The sequence below is a fragment of the Teleopsis dalmanni genome, chromosome 1 (assembly GCF_002237135.1).
Source record: "Teleopsis dalmanni isolate 2A chromosome 1, ASM223713v2, whole genome shotgun sequence".
NCBI classification, from domain to species: Eukaryota; Metazoa; Arthropoda; class Insecta; order Diptera; family Diopsidae; genus Teleopsis; species Teleopsis dalmanni.
The window spans coordinates 31,634,221-31,650,657 of record NC_051846.1 but is presented as its reverse complement, the minus strand read 5'-3'; the positions used below and the strand labels follow the sequence as shown (position 1 = coordinate 31,650,657).

Sequence of the window (16,437 nt, the reverse complement as noted above, 5' to 3'; positions counted from 1 at the left end):
AAAAGTAATTAAAAATGTAGCTGTATATATATAAATATATTTATATTGGGAATTTATATCGTAACCATTGTCAAGTGTTTGTGGTAGTTGAAATTCCTACACTTTTACATTGAGCTCATATGTGATGATGCAAAGCTATGATAGGCAACACTACTATTTTAAATACTGCTCACTGCAACACTGAATATGTGGAATGTATCTATTAGTTGATGTTAAAAGAAAATTTTCCGTGTATTGCAAGTCTTTCTTTGTTAATATATATTAAATTGGAGAAATTTAGTTATAATCACATAGTAATCGTATAGTAAATAAACTCTATTTATTAATAAAAAGTTTTAATTTTAAAAAATAAATGAAATTCAACGGCAACATATGTACAAAGCGGCACTAAGTGCCGTACAAAAAATTCGTGAAATTTGTATTATATTTTTTAATTCATCATTAATTACTTTCTGCGAGGTACACACACAAACACAGGCTACAAGTTGATTTCGATGCTATCTTCTATAAACAATTCCTTTGAACAAGATACACATGATGTGGACGGAAACTGTGATGGACCCGATTTAGATTTTATCTATGCAGACGTTGACACTTATCAAAATGAAATATCAGAATTGTATAGTTACACTGAATTCCATGAGTTCCAACAAAATGTTAAGGCCTTCGAGGACCAAATGGAAATGTATGACTTGCCTCCAAACTGGCAGAAGCAAAATGCGGCATCGCAACGTAGCATTATTATGAAATTAATAGATCAATTGGAGGTATCCAATCGTAATTTTCGTATGCAGGCAGCTCGTTGTTTACTTTATTTGGCGCAAGGCTGCTGGGCAGAAGTGCAGTCAGATGAAGAGCAAATGCAAATTACTAGAGATAATGTTATTGTGCTGTACAATTTGGGCGTATTCTCATCGTTTATAGAGCTACTTAATATGGAAATAGAAAGCGCCTGTTCACCAGACATTGTTGCCGTTAAAATCACTAACGTAACACTTGTAGATTCTACAGATTTACGTGTTATATTATCTGTACTATATATAATAACTGAAACAATACGCGAGGAGCGTGAAAAAGGCAGTGAAGACTATAAAGATATTGCAGAATCATTTATACAAGAACTTAATAGTCCATTGCCAGATGGAGAATTGATGGCTGTTAAACTACTGGGCATGATAACACGGTTTTGTAGCGGTGCAGCACCACATTTTCCTATGAAAAAAGTTGTATTGCTGTTGTGGAAGATTACATTGCTTGGATTAGGCGGTATGGAATTGTTAAAGAATTTAAAAAATGATTATCGCGTGAAAGTAGGCTTGGAACCAATTACTGAAGATACATTGGAAGTAACGAAATATATGCGTGCAAGTTCGCCACCTGCTACTGCAACTGACATCTTGGATAACCAAAATCCAAAACGGTTTAAGTGAGTTTATAGAATACTTTTTTATTTAAATATATTAAATTTTATTCTCTTATAGGCGTTCTTTAATGAAACAGCGATTTCTAGATGAACAGGAACAAATGGATATGGAGTTAACGCCAGGTAATGAGAGTGCGCCATCTACTAGTAATGGCGGCAACGGCGGCAATAATGTTAACGGTGCAGATGAAGATTTATCACAATACTACCGACCGTTTGAAGATCCGTCAACAACAGCTACAGAAAATCCCAATAATCCAGCAAATTGCTCTCAACCGACACCGACACAACCGGTGCAACTAACAACACGTCTACCATGGACACCTAAAGTTCGGCAAAAGGATATTGATCAGTTTTTAGATATATCACGAAATAAATTCATTGGTTATTCGCTTATTGATGATCACGAAAGCTTAGCTGGCCTACCACAACCAATACATGAAGGCGTGAAAACTTTAAGAAGGCACATGTACATAAGCTTAGCAGACGTACAGATTAAAAAAGAGGAAGATATTGCACGTAATCCCATATCTACACAAGAAACCGAAATACCTTCGACACCAGCAGAAATTCTTTATCAATCAATTTTACCCAATCTACCACAATACATGATTGCCCTGCTTAAAGTTCTGTTAGCCGCGTCACCAACCTCAAAATCGAAAACGGAAAGCATTAACATAATGGCTGATGTACTGCCAAAAAAGATGCCTATTACTGCAACACAATCCACTAAGTTAACCATGGATATGGGACGGCACAAAGAAATCATTGTTAAAGCTGTATCGGCTATTATTCTATTATATTTGAAGCACTTTAAAATAAATCATGTGTATCAGTTCGAATTCATGTCACAACATCTAGTCTTCGCCAATTGCATACCATTGGTGTTAAAATTCTTTAATCAAAATATAACAGAATACGTGGGGATGCAAAACTCTATTCCTTTATTAGATTTTCCTTCCTGTGTGATCGGAGAACAACCCGATTCGTCAGGTGAAAGTTTTGTGTCAGTGTCTGATAAACCCTACTCATGGCGGAACGTGTTTTCGTGCATAAATCTTTTAAGAATATTAAATAAGCTAATTAAATGGAAGCACTCCCGTGTAATGATGCTGGTGGTATTTAAATCTGCACCAATATTGAAAAAAACGCTGAAAGTACGTCATGCGATGATGCAGCTCTACGTTTTAAAGTTATTAAAAATGCAAACTAAATATTTGGGCCGACAGTGGCGTAAGTCGAATATGAAAACTATGAGTGCCATTTATGCAAAAGTACGTCACCGTTTAAATGATGATTGGGCATTCGGAAATGATTTGGAGTCCAGACCGTGGGATTTTCAAGCGGAAGAGTGTACATTGCGTGCTTGTGTGGATCGTTTCAATTTACGACGCTATCCAGAAGATACGCAAAAATGTGGTGCAGGTGGAAATAATGGTGGCAACTCGGCTAATTCAGATAATTCATCTGGAAATACAGGCGCAAATATGGGTGCGGAAGGTAATGGTTTCGCCGCAAATAATGCTGCCAATAGCGCAAACGGACATGCACAACTTACTGAGTACGGAGTTGAGAGTGGCTTTCCCAGCGATGAGATTCTAACACACTCGGACTTTGCTTTCTTTGGTCATTCGGGTTGGTGGGATCGTAAAGTAGAATTAACAGATTACTTTAAAGCAAACTATTCAATGTGGCTAGAGGATGAAGTATATAATAATCAAACAGATTGGGACGCACTCTAAAACTAAGATAATATTAATCGTATTGCAACAAATTAAACGCTTAACTTTTATGGTGAGCGCGTTTTTAAAATTTATGTCTTTTTATGTATAAAAAAATTAAAATTTAATCATTTTATTTCAGTTTCAATATTCAACAAATTGACTACTTTCGTACGCGATTTGTAATAGTTTAGAATTGTAGAGGAAAAATTTCGCTATCGTTAACATTTCTTGATTTTTATTGACTTAGTTTTTATTTTTAATTCATAAAAATTAGAGTTATGAAATTTATAAACTATCATAAAAACTTATAAAACAATAATAATATATTATAGCCAAGCATAAAAATAAAATATGTAATAAATATAGGAGCAATAACATTGAAGAAATTATAAACAATAATATAATTTAACAATATATTTAATATATCAAATATAAAAAAAAAATATGAAAAATCTAACAACTACAATAAAAAAATATAAAATACAGCCGATGCTGCTTTGATAATTATACAATAATTTTAAATAAAACAAATTTCATGTAAGTGACTAGCGTTATATGGAAATATATTTATTGGTTGATAAATTACCTGACTAATAAATATATTTCCTAAAATAGAAAAAAATAAAAGTCCAAAAATATCTCATACTCAGAGTTAAAGTAGTAGTACTGCACATGAAATCATATTTTCCTGGCAATAAATTCAATACCAATAGTTTACAATAGCGTGTCTTGTTTTACTGAAAAAAAAAAATAAAATAAAAAAGATATAGGATGCATGATAATATGTGAGTATGTGTTGTGGAGAACATTATTCAGATACTATATGTGCCTGTTAACATACTCATAACTAATTTCTGTAACTCATCTTAATCATTAGCGCATAATTAATTATAATATATAATTCATAATTAGAATTTAATGTACTAAAATTTTGACATATATTATTAATAAAAATGTTAATTGATATGAAATGTTTTTATAAAAAATAATTACGCACACCTTTCTGTTTAAATTTTCTTATTTGAGAATATAGAATAGTTTAACTAATTTAAGTATTTTACTGCAAAATGTTCAACATTTTGAATTCAATCCTAAACTTAAACTCTGTAGTCATTTTTTAACATTCAAATTAGTGCTTGAAAGCATATTAACCTTTTGAAGCACTTATTTCACATGCCACGGTGATCAGGGTCTCGTAGGTTGTTCAGGGAGTAAAGATAACCAACCGCTATCGAAGCAATATCTACTTAGAGTCCTCCCTCCAAGCCGCATTTCACTATCCCTTTCTTTATATTATGGATACATCGATTGCAAAAAATTTCGCAATAGGACCCCGTTAAATCTTTCAGGAAGAACGAAACCTTTGTTTTGCAACAAGAACTGTCTTGAGATGAGTATATTATTATTATGGAAAGGCTGTGTATGCAGTCAAATCGGTCTTTGGATCCATAGGTTTCTCCAACTTGCTCTTGGTTCTTTTTTTATGCGGAGAGGAGGTTTAAAAATGCCTAATGCATCGTCACTATGTCGTCACAATAGTGGTATGCCCGGTTGACATTTGAAATTTTTTCTATTTGAATTATTTAAACGGTTAGATATTGAAATGTGTTAAAGTGCGATTATTCGATGAGGAGATTAAAAAGTGTCTTGGGCGATTGTTTGATCTTAGAATTTAAACGCAAGAATTGATAAAGCTATCCTCTCATTTACAACTTAATCAACATTCGTCATAATGGTTTTCGAACAAAATGAGATCTTGTTTATTATATATCATATAAGTATGCGAGATCCATATGTTCTCTTAAATAATAACACAACTCGCATTAACAAAATCAAATTTCATATATTGATAATAGAGGTTAAATTTCCGAAGTTATGACAATTAAGTACTAACATTCTATTGCAAATTTTTATAGCGTTCTCGTAAGAGAAGTGTATAATTTCTCGTAACCGTAAATTCCAGATATATTTCGCAAGTATTAATGGATATCTCTCCGATCTTCGTAAAGTTATAGATTAAACATTACTCAATCAACAAAAAGTTTCACAAATTTTAAAAGTCGATAACTTACCTTAATATGCTGATATCTCCACACTTATGTACTAAGAAAGTAGTAGAATGATTAAAGAGTTTCTAAACTGTCTGGAGTATAATTAACCAAGCTACTTAATAACCAACTAATCAAGCTACGAGATATGGAATATCTTGTGGGTGTTGAAAATTTACATATGAAGGTTTAGTTGTTTTTTTTCAAACTTTTTTCGTATATCTTTTACATATCTGGTTTTAAGAGTATAATTTTTGAAACCTAATCCAAAGTTTATATGAAAACATTCAGTTAATAAAAATCTATAATGACTAATGTAAAATAGTCCGAAATATTTTAGGGAAGAGTGGTTTGATCCCACTTCCCCTTGTATGTGCTATTTATATTATATTAATATTATACAATATATGATTCTACATTATTTTCACAGATGAGAATAATCTGATACTGAAACCTCTTTGTTGTTGTTGTAGCTCGTGGGGATCTGCTTGCAAAATACCTTTGGGAGACCCGGCCGTTCTTGCAACTGAAATCTTTAAATCTTATTGTTGAAAATGAAGCCAATTATTACAATCTTAATATTCAACTAAGTTTAACAAATTTTTTTATTTTTTTTAATATATTTATTTTTTAATTCATATAATGAACTTGTTTTTTTTCATATAAATGTTGTGTATGTACATATTTACATAGTATGTGTTAAACTTCCTTTACATAAAGAATTTATTTGTATCAAATAAATAGTTAAAAGTTTTAAACCAGTTAAAAGCTTCTTTTATAACCACGTTAAATTTAAATTTCGTATTTTAATAATAAATAACCCTAACCAAAATAAAACGGAGACCATAAACCATAATTTACTGCTGTTCCATGGGGCATACTTTAGTAATTTGGCCATTACTACAGCCTGGAATGCCAAGTAATTTATGAGGAGGTGGACAAGCCACGTCACAGCGTTCTTCGAAATAAGACATAATCCTCTCTAACACATATTTGAAGATTCTTTCTTTACTGATTTCACCATTCAAGCATATTATATCTTTCCTATCGCGGAAAGCTGCAAAATTCTTCTCGTAATACGGCCAAACACACATTTCAAAATAGCCCGTAACATCTGGTGGATCATAAGTGCGTTTGCGACGACGTTCATAACACTTTTCATATGGTAAATGAAAATGAAATTTCAAATTACATAACGTCAGCAATTCCGGTTGATTGAATATCATGAAACCCTCAAGAATCAAAATATTTATTTTATTATCTCGTGCCTGTGACAAGTGCGTACTTACACGCATTATGTGCGTCGGATGATGATTTAAGATTTGATTGTAGTGATGCGTTTGATAGTGATGTGTTTGTGGTGCATAATGTTCAAAATTATTAGATATACCCACATCCTTAATGTAGTCGATATTGTTTATTGGATCAGTAGCCAAATATCGGCCCTTCATAGTCCAAGTTATATCCGATAACATTTGTTTCATATCCAATGAAGTGATTACTTCAAAGTTAATGCAATTCAGTTTCTCAATCCATTTATGACGTAGATCATCGACAGGTAAGAAATAGTCATCTTGTGATAGTAACTGCACATCACAAATAACATATGGTGTGTTCCAAAGCTGTATATTACGTTGACTTTGAAAATAATCACGTAGACTATGCGCTAAAGTCGTTTTGCCACCACAGGTGACGCCAGAGACACCAATTACCAACCACTGTGGCATGTTCGTTTTAATTATTGATCTACAATAAACTAATCCTCCACTTTACTTTGAGTTCATATGAGAGTCTAATTTATTATTATAAAATTTTGATTTGATTTTGTGATAAACTTCCTACTTTGCTTGACCTTTTGGAACTGAATTTAGTTTTTGCCAATCTCTCTCTCTCTCTTATCTCTTCTGGAAGTATTGCAAAATAATTTGATGTGGTTTTTTTTCTGTTAATTGAATAGTGTTTTAAATTGTTTTTGATTTCACATAAGTCCACATATGGTAAAGTGTAAATATTGCTATGCCTCCAAGGAAGATTACACCGAAAACAGCGGGCACAATGAATGCGTACTCAAGCGGTGGAAAAAACGAATGTAACAGATTTTCTACAAAGAAAAATGAAAAATGGAATTATTATAGTTATTTCTTCAGTTGTGCTTAATCAACATTAATTAAAGCACAAAAGTAAGCCGACATATTATAATTGAAAACGAAAAATATCATACAATTCACTGCATAATATATATATATATATATGCATTATATATATATGTAGAATATATATATTGGGTGTACATATGCAACGCTATAATAAAAAGTTTTCTTAACATTTACAATGCCTAGTAAATATTTATATTTATTATTACTTATTTATTTTTTTATATTTTATTGCTTTCTCATCTTATTTTTGTTTATATTGAAGATAGTATGACAAAAAATATTCTATAAGTGATATAAATAATGTATAAAGTATAGGTCAGTAAGCCTAGTCTTAGTCAATTTTTAGAAAAGTTTAGAATTGGTTTCCGAGTATTGGAATCCATTACATTTATTCACATTACATTTGCAGTTACAATTATAAAATATTTAATAACATTTTAGATTACAATGCGATTGTCAAGTATTTAGAATTAACAATATAAACTGGTAACAGGCAAGAATAATTACTGAGGAAATGTTGTTGTTGTTGTTGCTGGGATTATGAAGAACCTCTAGGGGATAGTGAACGGTACTTGGTTATCGAAATTGACGAACCAGGTTGTTCTTGAAACCATTAAGAAAATAATATTCTCCGCTTTCAAAATATTAAGATTTCTTGATTATAATTCTCAACGCAGCAAAATCTTCAACTTTAAATATTAAAAAGTTAAATTAAAACAGTGCTCGATTTGCTTATAACAGCTAATTAAAATTTAGTGCTTTGAGTTGAGTTTCTATTTTTACAGGTGTTTTGTGACTAAAAAATCAAGATCTTGAAATAATGTCTGTAAATCTAAAAACTTTTTATTGTTACAAGTAATAACTAATTAGATAGAATTACTTTTGAAAAGCCTCACCATCTGTTAACCCATTTAGTATTAGAAAACTAATTAACTTGAGCTGTTCCGAAATCCGTAACATTATCTCATTCTTAACTGAGCAGTGCCTAAAAGACCGATAAGCTTGGCAATTGATTTTTAAACGATAATTTTTGTAATGAATTTCTTTAGAAATTTTATGAATAAATATAATAATTTTTATAAATATTTTTGTTTTTATTTATTACTTTTGAAGCATACATTATGATCTAATTTTCTGAAGAGTATTTCTGAACATAACTTAATTGTCTACTACTGATTAATGGCTCCAAAAGCCTGCTCTGTGTGCCGAACTCAGATTCGATTAACATTTTTTTCTGTTCCTTTTATTTTTATTCCTCATTTTTATATAACCTTCCCTATTCTATCCCATTGTGCAATGCTTTGCCTAATGATAATGGTTTATGGATTAGGCTAAAGCTAGGGCCTTTATGTACTGCGACCAGATTGATCTATTATGCACATGCCTTGTCTAACTTTAATGTGCTTGATTTCAGGTCAATGTTCGGTTACAATAACATTAGCATGTTAAAGGTATATTCTCTCTTCCCTTTGGTAATTGGAAATCTCAATTTTTAGACCGATCCTGAAATTATCTGGTTACCATTGATGAATCTAGGTTTCTCCACCTCGACTTAGGTAAGCTTCAATTAAAATTCTATTTATTCAATATCCACTCTTGCTCACAAACATTCCTCTTTTCCTTAACATTTGCTTTACCTAATCATATTCTAAACTATGTATTTGTAATTTTCATGCTGTCTTTCATATAGATCCCCACAACCTACTACAGTAACAACAATGTGTTGTTGTTGTTGTATCCCGCCGGGATCTGAAAGCAGATAACATGTAAGGATTACAAGACAAATACATGGGTAAGGGAGTGGATAGTTGGGGTTAGAGTTAACAACAACGTGTCAAACGTACTCGTCTTTTTAGACGACTAACTAGGACTGAAAAAGCATAACTTATTTTAGATTAAAATAAGAGTTACAATAACAACTATTGTTTGTTAATTCTGTTAAGCAATAGATGCGAGATATCTATTAAATAAAAATCCACCTTAGTCCATTCTTGCTTATAACCATTCCCTTTTTACTTACCACTTGCTTTACCTGTCCATATTCTAAGTCATATATTTGTAATTCATTTCATATTGTCTGTCATATAGATAACCACGCAGTACTACAGCAAGAACAACAATGTATCAAACGTACTTATTTTTTTAGACGACAAACTGGGACTGAAAAAAGATAACTTATTTTAGGTTAAAACAAGAGTCACAGTAACAACTATTGTTTGTTAATTTTCTTAAGCAATGGATGCGAGATATCTATTAAATAAAAATCCGCCTAAGTAGTCCGTATCTCATACGAGATAAACTAATAATTAATATTTAAATATAAATAAATTAAATAATATTTTAATCGCAGTATTTATAAATTGTTCAATTTGTGGATTTTGTTTTAATTTGTCATATAGGAATATTTGAGAAATGTATTCCATAAACAAAGTAGGGAAAGGAAGTTACTTTTATGTTCTGATCAGTACCAACGTATGGATCCACTTGCTTGCAATATTTAATCTAAATCAATGGCTTTCTATAAAAATTCCTTGACACTGCCAAAATCATAATCTTAATGTAACAGAAAAAAAAAATAAAAACGTTAATTATTTTAATAAGTTTAAATTAAATGTTATTCTAGCAGCTGCACTTACCTTCATCAATCAGCATAAATGGCAATATTGATACCCAAAAGAAATAATACAAAAATACTGACACTGAAATAGCAAGCACGATTTTTCCAACATGTGCATTAGAAGCCATAAATTCCAAATAAAAAATGCGTAGGTGAAATCGATCTAAACGTTAATAAATAAAGTAAATGTTAGAGTTTTACGTGCCGAAAGCGTAAATTGCGTTGCGCAAAATAATGCAAAATGTTTACAGATAAAAACTTGTAATGACATTGAGGTTAATTAAAATCAAAACAAGCAGAACACCGCAAAGGCGAAATCAAGATAAAACAGGTGGAACACATGTCACTCCTTTGGCACTTACCAAACTCAAAAGAACAAAATGGAAATTATGTAAAAAGGGATGCGTAACCACTTTTAATTATAAAATTGATTCACTTCGACTTTTCACTTATTTTGCAATCCACGAAGTTTTAAAAGTAATAAATTGATTTAATTATAATTAACAATTAGAACTTGTTTTTATTTTTTGTTGTTTTTTTCTTTTAACAGTACAGTAAATCAATACCTTTTATTTTTACTTAATATTGTAAACAAATGATTGCGCTCACGCTGCTGTTAAGAGTGTTGCCACATTGTGAACTTTGTGAGAGAAATATTTATTGCTTGAATTGCGTTTGGAATTTAGTTTACGTTTTAAACGTTATTAAAAAGTTAATATATGTTTTTAAAAATTTTTATAACAGTTTTTTAATGGCTAACTGTAATTAAAAATAATTTATTTATACTAAAACATTTAGAAAAATTAATAATATTAACATATTAATATTAACATATTAATTATATTAATATCAAACATTTATAAAAATGCTGATAAAATTCATGAGGTGTCAATAGAGTTGGGGCTTCCCAATCTAAACGTACAATTAAACCACAGTAGCTAGTTATGGTTGCATTATTCAGACAGTGTTGGCCATGTCAAATGTGAAATTTTCGTTTTTGTTGATTTAAAGGGTCAGTTAGCCGAGACACACTGAAATAAACAAAAGTGGCGAAAGTTGTGCATTTTATTTTGGCTTAAGTTCTGATTTACCAACTAAAGGCTCAAGGCTCAGTTAGTCGGTACGTACTGTAATCTGTGTAATTGACAGCAACGTAATAAACAAAAGCAGCGAATTTTGTTTATTTCGCCTTGACGAATGGTTCCGGGACAAATTTAACGTTTAAGTTCTTACGGTTTAACAGTACCTTAAATTAAAAATTGAAGAACCAGAGAAAGAGAGAAACTATTAGAATTTAGTTACGGTCATCATAGTTTTGTCATATTGGTAAAAACAGTGCTGTTTATGCCGTTTTCGATTGGTAAACTTGAGGTAAGTTTTTTAATTGCGATTCATTTTTATCTCAATTATCATATTCGATTGGTAGATCTCTAGCGAAATGTATAACACTCCAGATTAATTTATAAAACTCTATATTTTTTTTAAGATTTGCCTGAAATTAATAGCTATTTTATATGATTTGACAAACAAAGTGTAATTATATTAATTAATTTAATTAATTAAATTATAACTTTACTTTCTGTACAAAATGCCTTTTGATCATGACCAAACCGTATTTATGTGGAACATCTTTAACGAAATTCTCATTTTTGTCAAAGTAAATTTAAAAATCTAGAATAAGAAAAATAGAGAAATTTCGTTTCGAGTTTGTTCTTTTATAAGTAAATATCATTGGCTCATTGTGATTTTCATCTAAATTCTATATGCAGATGCTTAACTTGCGATATGCGATATTAACCGGTTGAAATTCGCAGGGTTGCATTTTGGCACGATTTTCATGAAAGGGTTAAGTTATGGATTTATTTTTAATTGAAGAAGTAAAACACTGGTTAAAGATTTTGTTGGTGGTGAGTGTTATTATCACCAGTAAATGAGTTCAAAAGGTATAAGTTAGAGTTAATTTTGTTGCACAATATTCTAACAATTCATTCTAACGTTATGATAGTGGTGTCCTCCCTCGGAATGGTTAGAAAATTTGGACATATATAAATTGAAGAGTATTGATGAAGGAATACTGCTTAGGCCAACACTTTGTTTTAACTTTCTCGATTTTCTCTAAAGTCGATAGAAGATTATCTGTCCATTATATATTTGCAAATCCATCGTTTTGAGGAGGCAAAAAGAAATGTGTGCACCAAGTTATTTATGGTGGTGCTATGGGATGCGGCAAAAAACTACTAGCATCGTGTGTTTACAAGGTTATCTTTTGTTAAGCCAATTCAAGATTTAAGATGTAATTGAAGATTTAAGATGTAGTTTTAAAGTCAATGACTCTAGAACTCTCCAGCTTTTTTGCCTGACTTTAACGGAGGGTTTATTTTTCATTCTTCTATCATTTAGGGATGGATATATTTAGAATGTGAATCAGTGTCTGGAAATCACGTCTTTGTCAGTAAGTCTTAAGGGAAACAGAAACATCGGGATGACTGCAAGACTTTAAGATTATGGAGTACAATGCTGTTAGGATAGAAAGGATTTAATAATGATTTGTGGTAGTCTACAATCTACATTTGAGGAACGTGGTTATCTTAATATTTTAAATGTACAATTCTCATGGTCATAAGTCATTTTTCGGTTTATTGAGGTACAAGTAGCGTAATTCTGCGAAGATTTGGTAGGTTCCATCTTCAAAGACGATCGCTTTCTTGTAAAAACCTTTATCTACCTGCAAAAAAAAAAATATTTCTTTATCAAATAAATCAGAGGAAAGGTGAATATTGCCAAAAAATATCACGTTGTTAGATATATATATCTGTTGTTATGTAAAGTACTTTTTAAATATTAATTGCCTGGCAACTCTGGCCTGTCATTATTCTATATTCCTTTTGTAATTATTATTCATTATTCATTTTTAGTATAGTTAATAAAGCGAAGTAAAGAACATGTTAAAAATACATCGGCCCGAGTTTCACTTTTGCTAAAAATATATAATAGGTTATGGGCCCAGCACGCTTCCACTGCGAAGTAAAAAGCACGTGCACATAAAAAAGTAGATTTAATACGTGTATAAAAATGTCGGGAACGGTGATTCGAGTTGAACCGCTTAACGCGGAAAACTACGATACATGGAAATTACAAATGAAAGCTATTCTCATAAAAAACGATTTATGGTCATATGTCGAAGGTACTGCGTCGTGTCCAACGGGCGAAGCGGCTGCAAAATGGATCAGCTTTGATCAGAAAGCGTGTGCTGATATAATGTTATCAGTAAGTGCATCAGAATTAAGATTAATTGCAGAATGCACAAATTCAAACGAAATGTGGATGAAACTACAAGCCACATATTCATCAAAAGGGCCTGCGCGCAAGGCGACGTTGCTGAAAAAGGTTGCACTTTCGCGCATGAAGGAGGGTGAAAAGGTTAGAGAGCACCTCAACGATTTTTTTGAAGCCGTGGTGAAATTAAAGGAAATCGACGTCACCATCGGGGATGAGCTTCTGGCCATACTGCTCCTATATAGCCTACCCGATTCTTTTAATACTTTCAGGTGCGCGTTAGAAACGCGCGACGAGCTGCCAAAGCCAGACATACTTCGAGTGAAAATATTAGAAGAAGCTGAATCGCAAAGGACAAAAGAAGACAGACATAGTGATGAAAACTCTCTATACATAAATCGAAATAAAAGCCGAAACGCAAAACAAAACAAACGATACAGTGATTCTAAACGAAACAAACAATGTTTTAATTGTGGCAAAATCGGACATTTTGCACGTGGATGTAAAAATAAAGCAAAAGCTGAAAATAACACGCAATTGAAAAATTCGGAAAAATCTGTAAACAATAATTTTAGCTATCATGTTGAAGATGCATTTATTAGCTCAATAAAAGAAAATTATTGGTGCCTAGATAGTGGATGTACTGCCCATTTAAGTGCAAACCGTGAATATTTTACAGACTTTCAAAAATCGAATAAAGTGCTTAACTTAGCAAACGACAACACAACAAATATAAACGGCGTCGGTAAAATGAAAATAACTGTAGACGTATACGGTCGTGATAATAATATTGATCTTAAAGAAGTTCTATATGTCGAGGACTTGCGTACAAGTCTACTTTCTGTATCAAAAATAGTAGACAGCGGATATGAAGTGCATTTTCGCCCTTCAGATGCAATCGTATTGGACAAATATCAGAAGGTTATAACTCGAGCGAAAAGATGTGGAAATCTTTTTATTGTTGAAAATAAAAATCATTTTGCACAAGTTGCTGAAGAAAAATGTGACATTGAAAAGTGGCACCAGAAAATGGGCCACATAAATGAAAACGATCTTAAAAAAATTGGCTAGTAATAACCTAGTACACGGATTAAAATTAAATCCTAAACAAAAACTTCCGACTTGCGAAATTTGTATTAGTGAAAAACAAATACAAAAACCATTTCCTAAGAGTAAAGAAACTAGAACAAGTGACTTATTAGAGATCGTGCATAGTGATGTGTGCGGACCAATGAGAACAGCATCAAATTCGGATGCAAAATATTTCGTAACATTTATTGATGACAAATCACGCTATTGTCAAGTATATTTTATAAAACAAAAATCCGATGTATTAAATGTATTTAAGCAATACAAAAGAGCAGTAGAAACATTTACGGGTAAACGAATTAAGGCTTTACAATCAGACAATGGTAGAGAATACGTTAATTCTGAATTTAATTTATTCTTGAGGAAATTTGGTATACAAAGACGCTTAACTGCTCCATATACGCCGGAGCAAAATGGTATTGCTGAACGTAAAAACAGAACTCTAGTTGAAATGGCCCGTTGCATGATGAAACAAGCTGAAGTTCCGCCAAATTTTTGGGCAGAGGCCATAAATACAGCGTGCTATATTCGGAATAGGTGTCCTACAAAAGCATTGAACGGTGTAGTACCGCACAAGTTGTGGACTGGTAAAATGCCAACTATTGTACATTTTCAAGTATTTGGCTCTAAAGCATATGTCCTAAAAAAGGATAAGACTAGAGATAAATTCGATTCTAAGTCAGAACCTTACATGTTTGTTGGATATTCAAACGAAGCGAAAGCCTATCGGCTGTGGTCATCTACAAAACGAAATATAACAATAAGCCGTGATGTCGTGTTCGTAAACAAAAATATCTATCATAATAAATACGAAAACATTTATATTAACAATGAAAACGACTGCCAAACAAATGATTATATCGATATTGCGTTCGAAAATTGTGAAAATCAGAAACTGTCGGTCAATCCGAAAATTGTAGAAAATACAGATACGCGAGAAGAAAACTCCATTCGTAGAAGAGGTCGTCCGAGACTTATTCGCACAAATTCATGCGGTAGGCCTCGAAAAGAATATTACACGTCAAATCGGAATGGTGAAGAATCATCCAACGAAGACGAAAATACAAGTTCAGTAAGAAAAATTGCTGATAAAAACCATTCAGATGATGAACCTGACAACAACGTTTTTGAAGATTGTGAAATGGCGTTTCTCACTACATATCAAACTCCAGTAACGATTTTGGAGGCACTTGAAAGCGATGAAACAAATTCTTGGTCAAAAGCGCTAGAAGACGAAATGGTGGCACAACTAAAGAATAAAACATGGGAAGTGGTCGAAAGACCGAAATCACGAAAAGTTATTGGGAATAGATTCGTGCTTCGAACTAAAGATGACGGAAAACAGAAAGTACGATTAGTAGCGAAGGGTTTTGCACAACGACCAGGTGAAGACTTTCATGATACGTTTTCTCCAGTCGCTCGTTCAACATCTATAAGACTACTTGCGGCACTGGCAGCAAAAATGGATTTGGAGATCCATCAGATGGATGTCATTACAGCATATCTAAATGGAGAGCTCGAAGAGAGTGTCTTCATGGAAATTCCCGATTATCTTATACCATTCCTGAACAAAGTTGTTTCATCAAAACCAGTGGGAAAAACTTCAACAATATTGTGTGGAAAAGTTAAAGAAACAGCGCAGCATTGGTTAAAGGCGATTAAGTCAAGTAAGTCACCTGTATGTTTATTAAAGAAAGCTCTTTATGGACTTCGTCAGTCTGGGCTATCATGGTACATGAAATTGACAAAGAAACTACAGAATATGGGTCTAAGTGCAGTACAACAGGATCCTTGTGTATTCACTAAGCGAGAAGGCAACGACATTGTTTTGATGACAATATATGTAGATGATTTACTAATAGCGTCCAATAATAAGTTTCGTATAAAAGAAATAAAGGCTGCACTTGCGAATGATTTCGAAATGAAGGATTTGGGAATAGTAAGTAATTGTCTTGGTATCGAGTTTCATCAAAATTTAAGCAAGCATCAAGTTTTTCTTTCACAAGAGAAGTATGCAAAAAGCATCATTGAAAAGTTCAATATGAAAGACTGTAAACCAGTGAAGACTCCCATAGAATTGAACATTAAGTTAACGAAACCAACA

At 32.2% G+C, this 16,437-nt stretch overlaps 3 protein-coding genes across 6 annotated transcripts; 1 reads left to right on the top strand and 2 right to left on the bottom strand.

Moving 5' to 3' along the window:
* Positions 1-226: 226 nt before the first annotated feature.
* Positions 227-5,776, top strand: LOC119671966 (striatin-interacting protein 1 homolog). 2 transcript variants are annotated; one of them, XM_038082883.1, is made up of 3 exons: positions 227-1,426; positions 1,482-3,217; positions 5,669-5,776. In XM_038082883.1, exons 1-2 carry the CDS (start codon positions 495-497, stop codon positions 3,163-3,165), a joined length of 2,616 nt encoding a protein of 871 aa, XP_037938811.1. In that variant the 5' UTR covers positions 227-494; the 3' UTR covers positions 3,166-3,217; positions 5,669-5,776. The 2 variants fall into 2 exon arrangements, with proteins under 2 accessions (XP_037938811.1, XP_037938810.1); XM_038082882.1 differs by lacking the exon at positions 5,669-5,776 and adding an exon at positions 3,287-3,389.
* A 46-nt stretch (positions 5,777-5,822) lies between these two features.
* LOC119671964 (nicotinamide riboside kinase 1) lies at positions 5,823-6,944 on the bottom strand. The gene has a single exon (XM_038082878.1). The coding sequence runs from the start codon at positions 6,920-6,922 to the stop codon at positions 6,053-6,055; it is 870 nt and encodes a 289-aa protein (XP_037938806.1). The 5' UTR covers positions 6,923-6,944; the 3' UTR covers positions 5,823-6,052.
* Positions 6,945-7,132: 188 nt separating this feature from the next.
* LOC119671965 (dolichol-phosphate mannose synthase subunit 2) lies at positions 7,133-10,674 on the bottom strand. Of its 3 annotated transcripts, none has more exons than XM_038082879.1 (3): positions 10,535-10,674; positions 9,988-10,131; positions 7,133-7,296 (listed from the first exon to the last, which is right to left on the bottom strand). In XM_038082879.1, the coding sequence occupies exons 2-3, from the start codon at positions 10,094-10,096 to the stop codon at positions 7,157-7,159; spliced, it is 249 nt and encodes an 82-aa protein (XP_037938807.1). In that variant the 5' UTR covers positions 10,097-10,131; positions 10,535-10,674; the 3' UTR covers positions 7,133-7,156. The 3 variants fall into 3 exon arrangements, 2 of the variants coding, with proteins under 2 accessions (XP_037938807.1, XP_037938809.1); XM_038082881.1 differs by lacking the exon at positions 10,535-10,674 and adding an exon at positions 10,331-10,463; XR_005251852.1 differs by lacking the exon at positions 10,535-10,674 and adding an exon at positions 9,800-9,904 and having other exon boundaries at positions 7,207-7,296; positions 9,988-10,080.
* Positions 10,675-16,437: the final 5,763 nt, after the last annotated feature.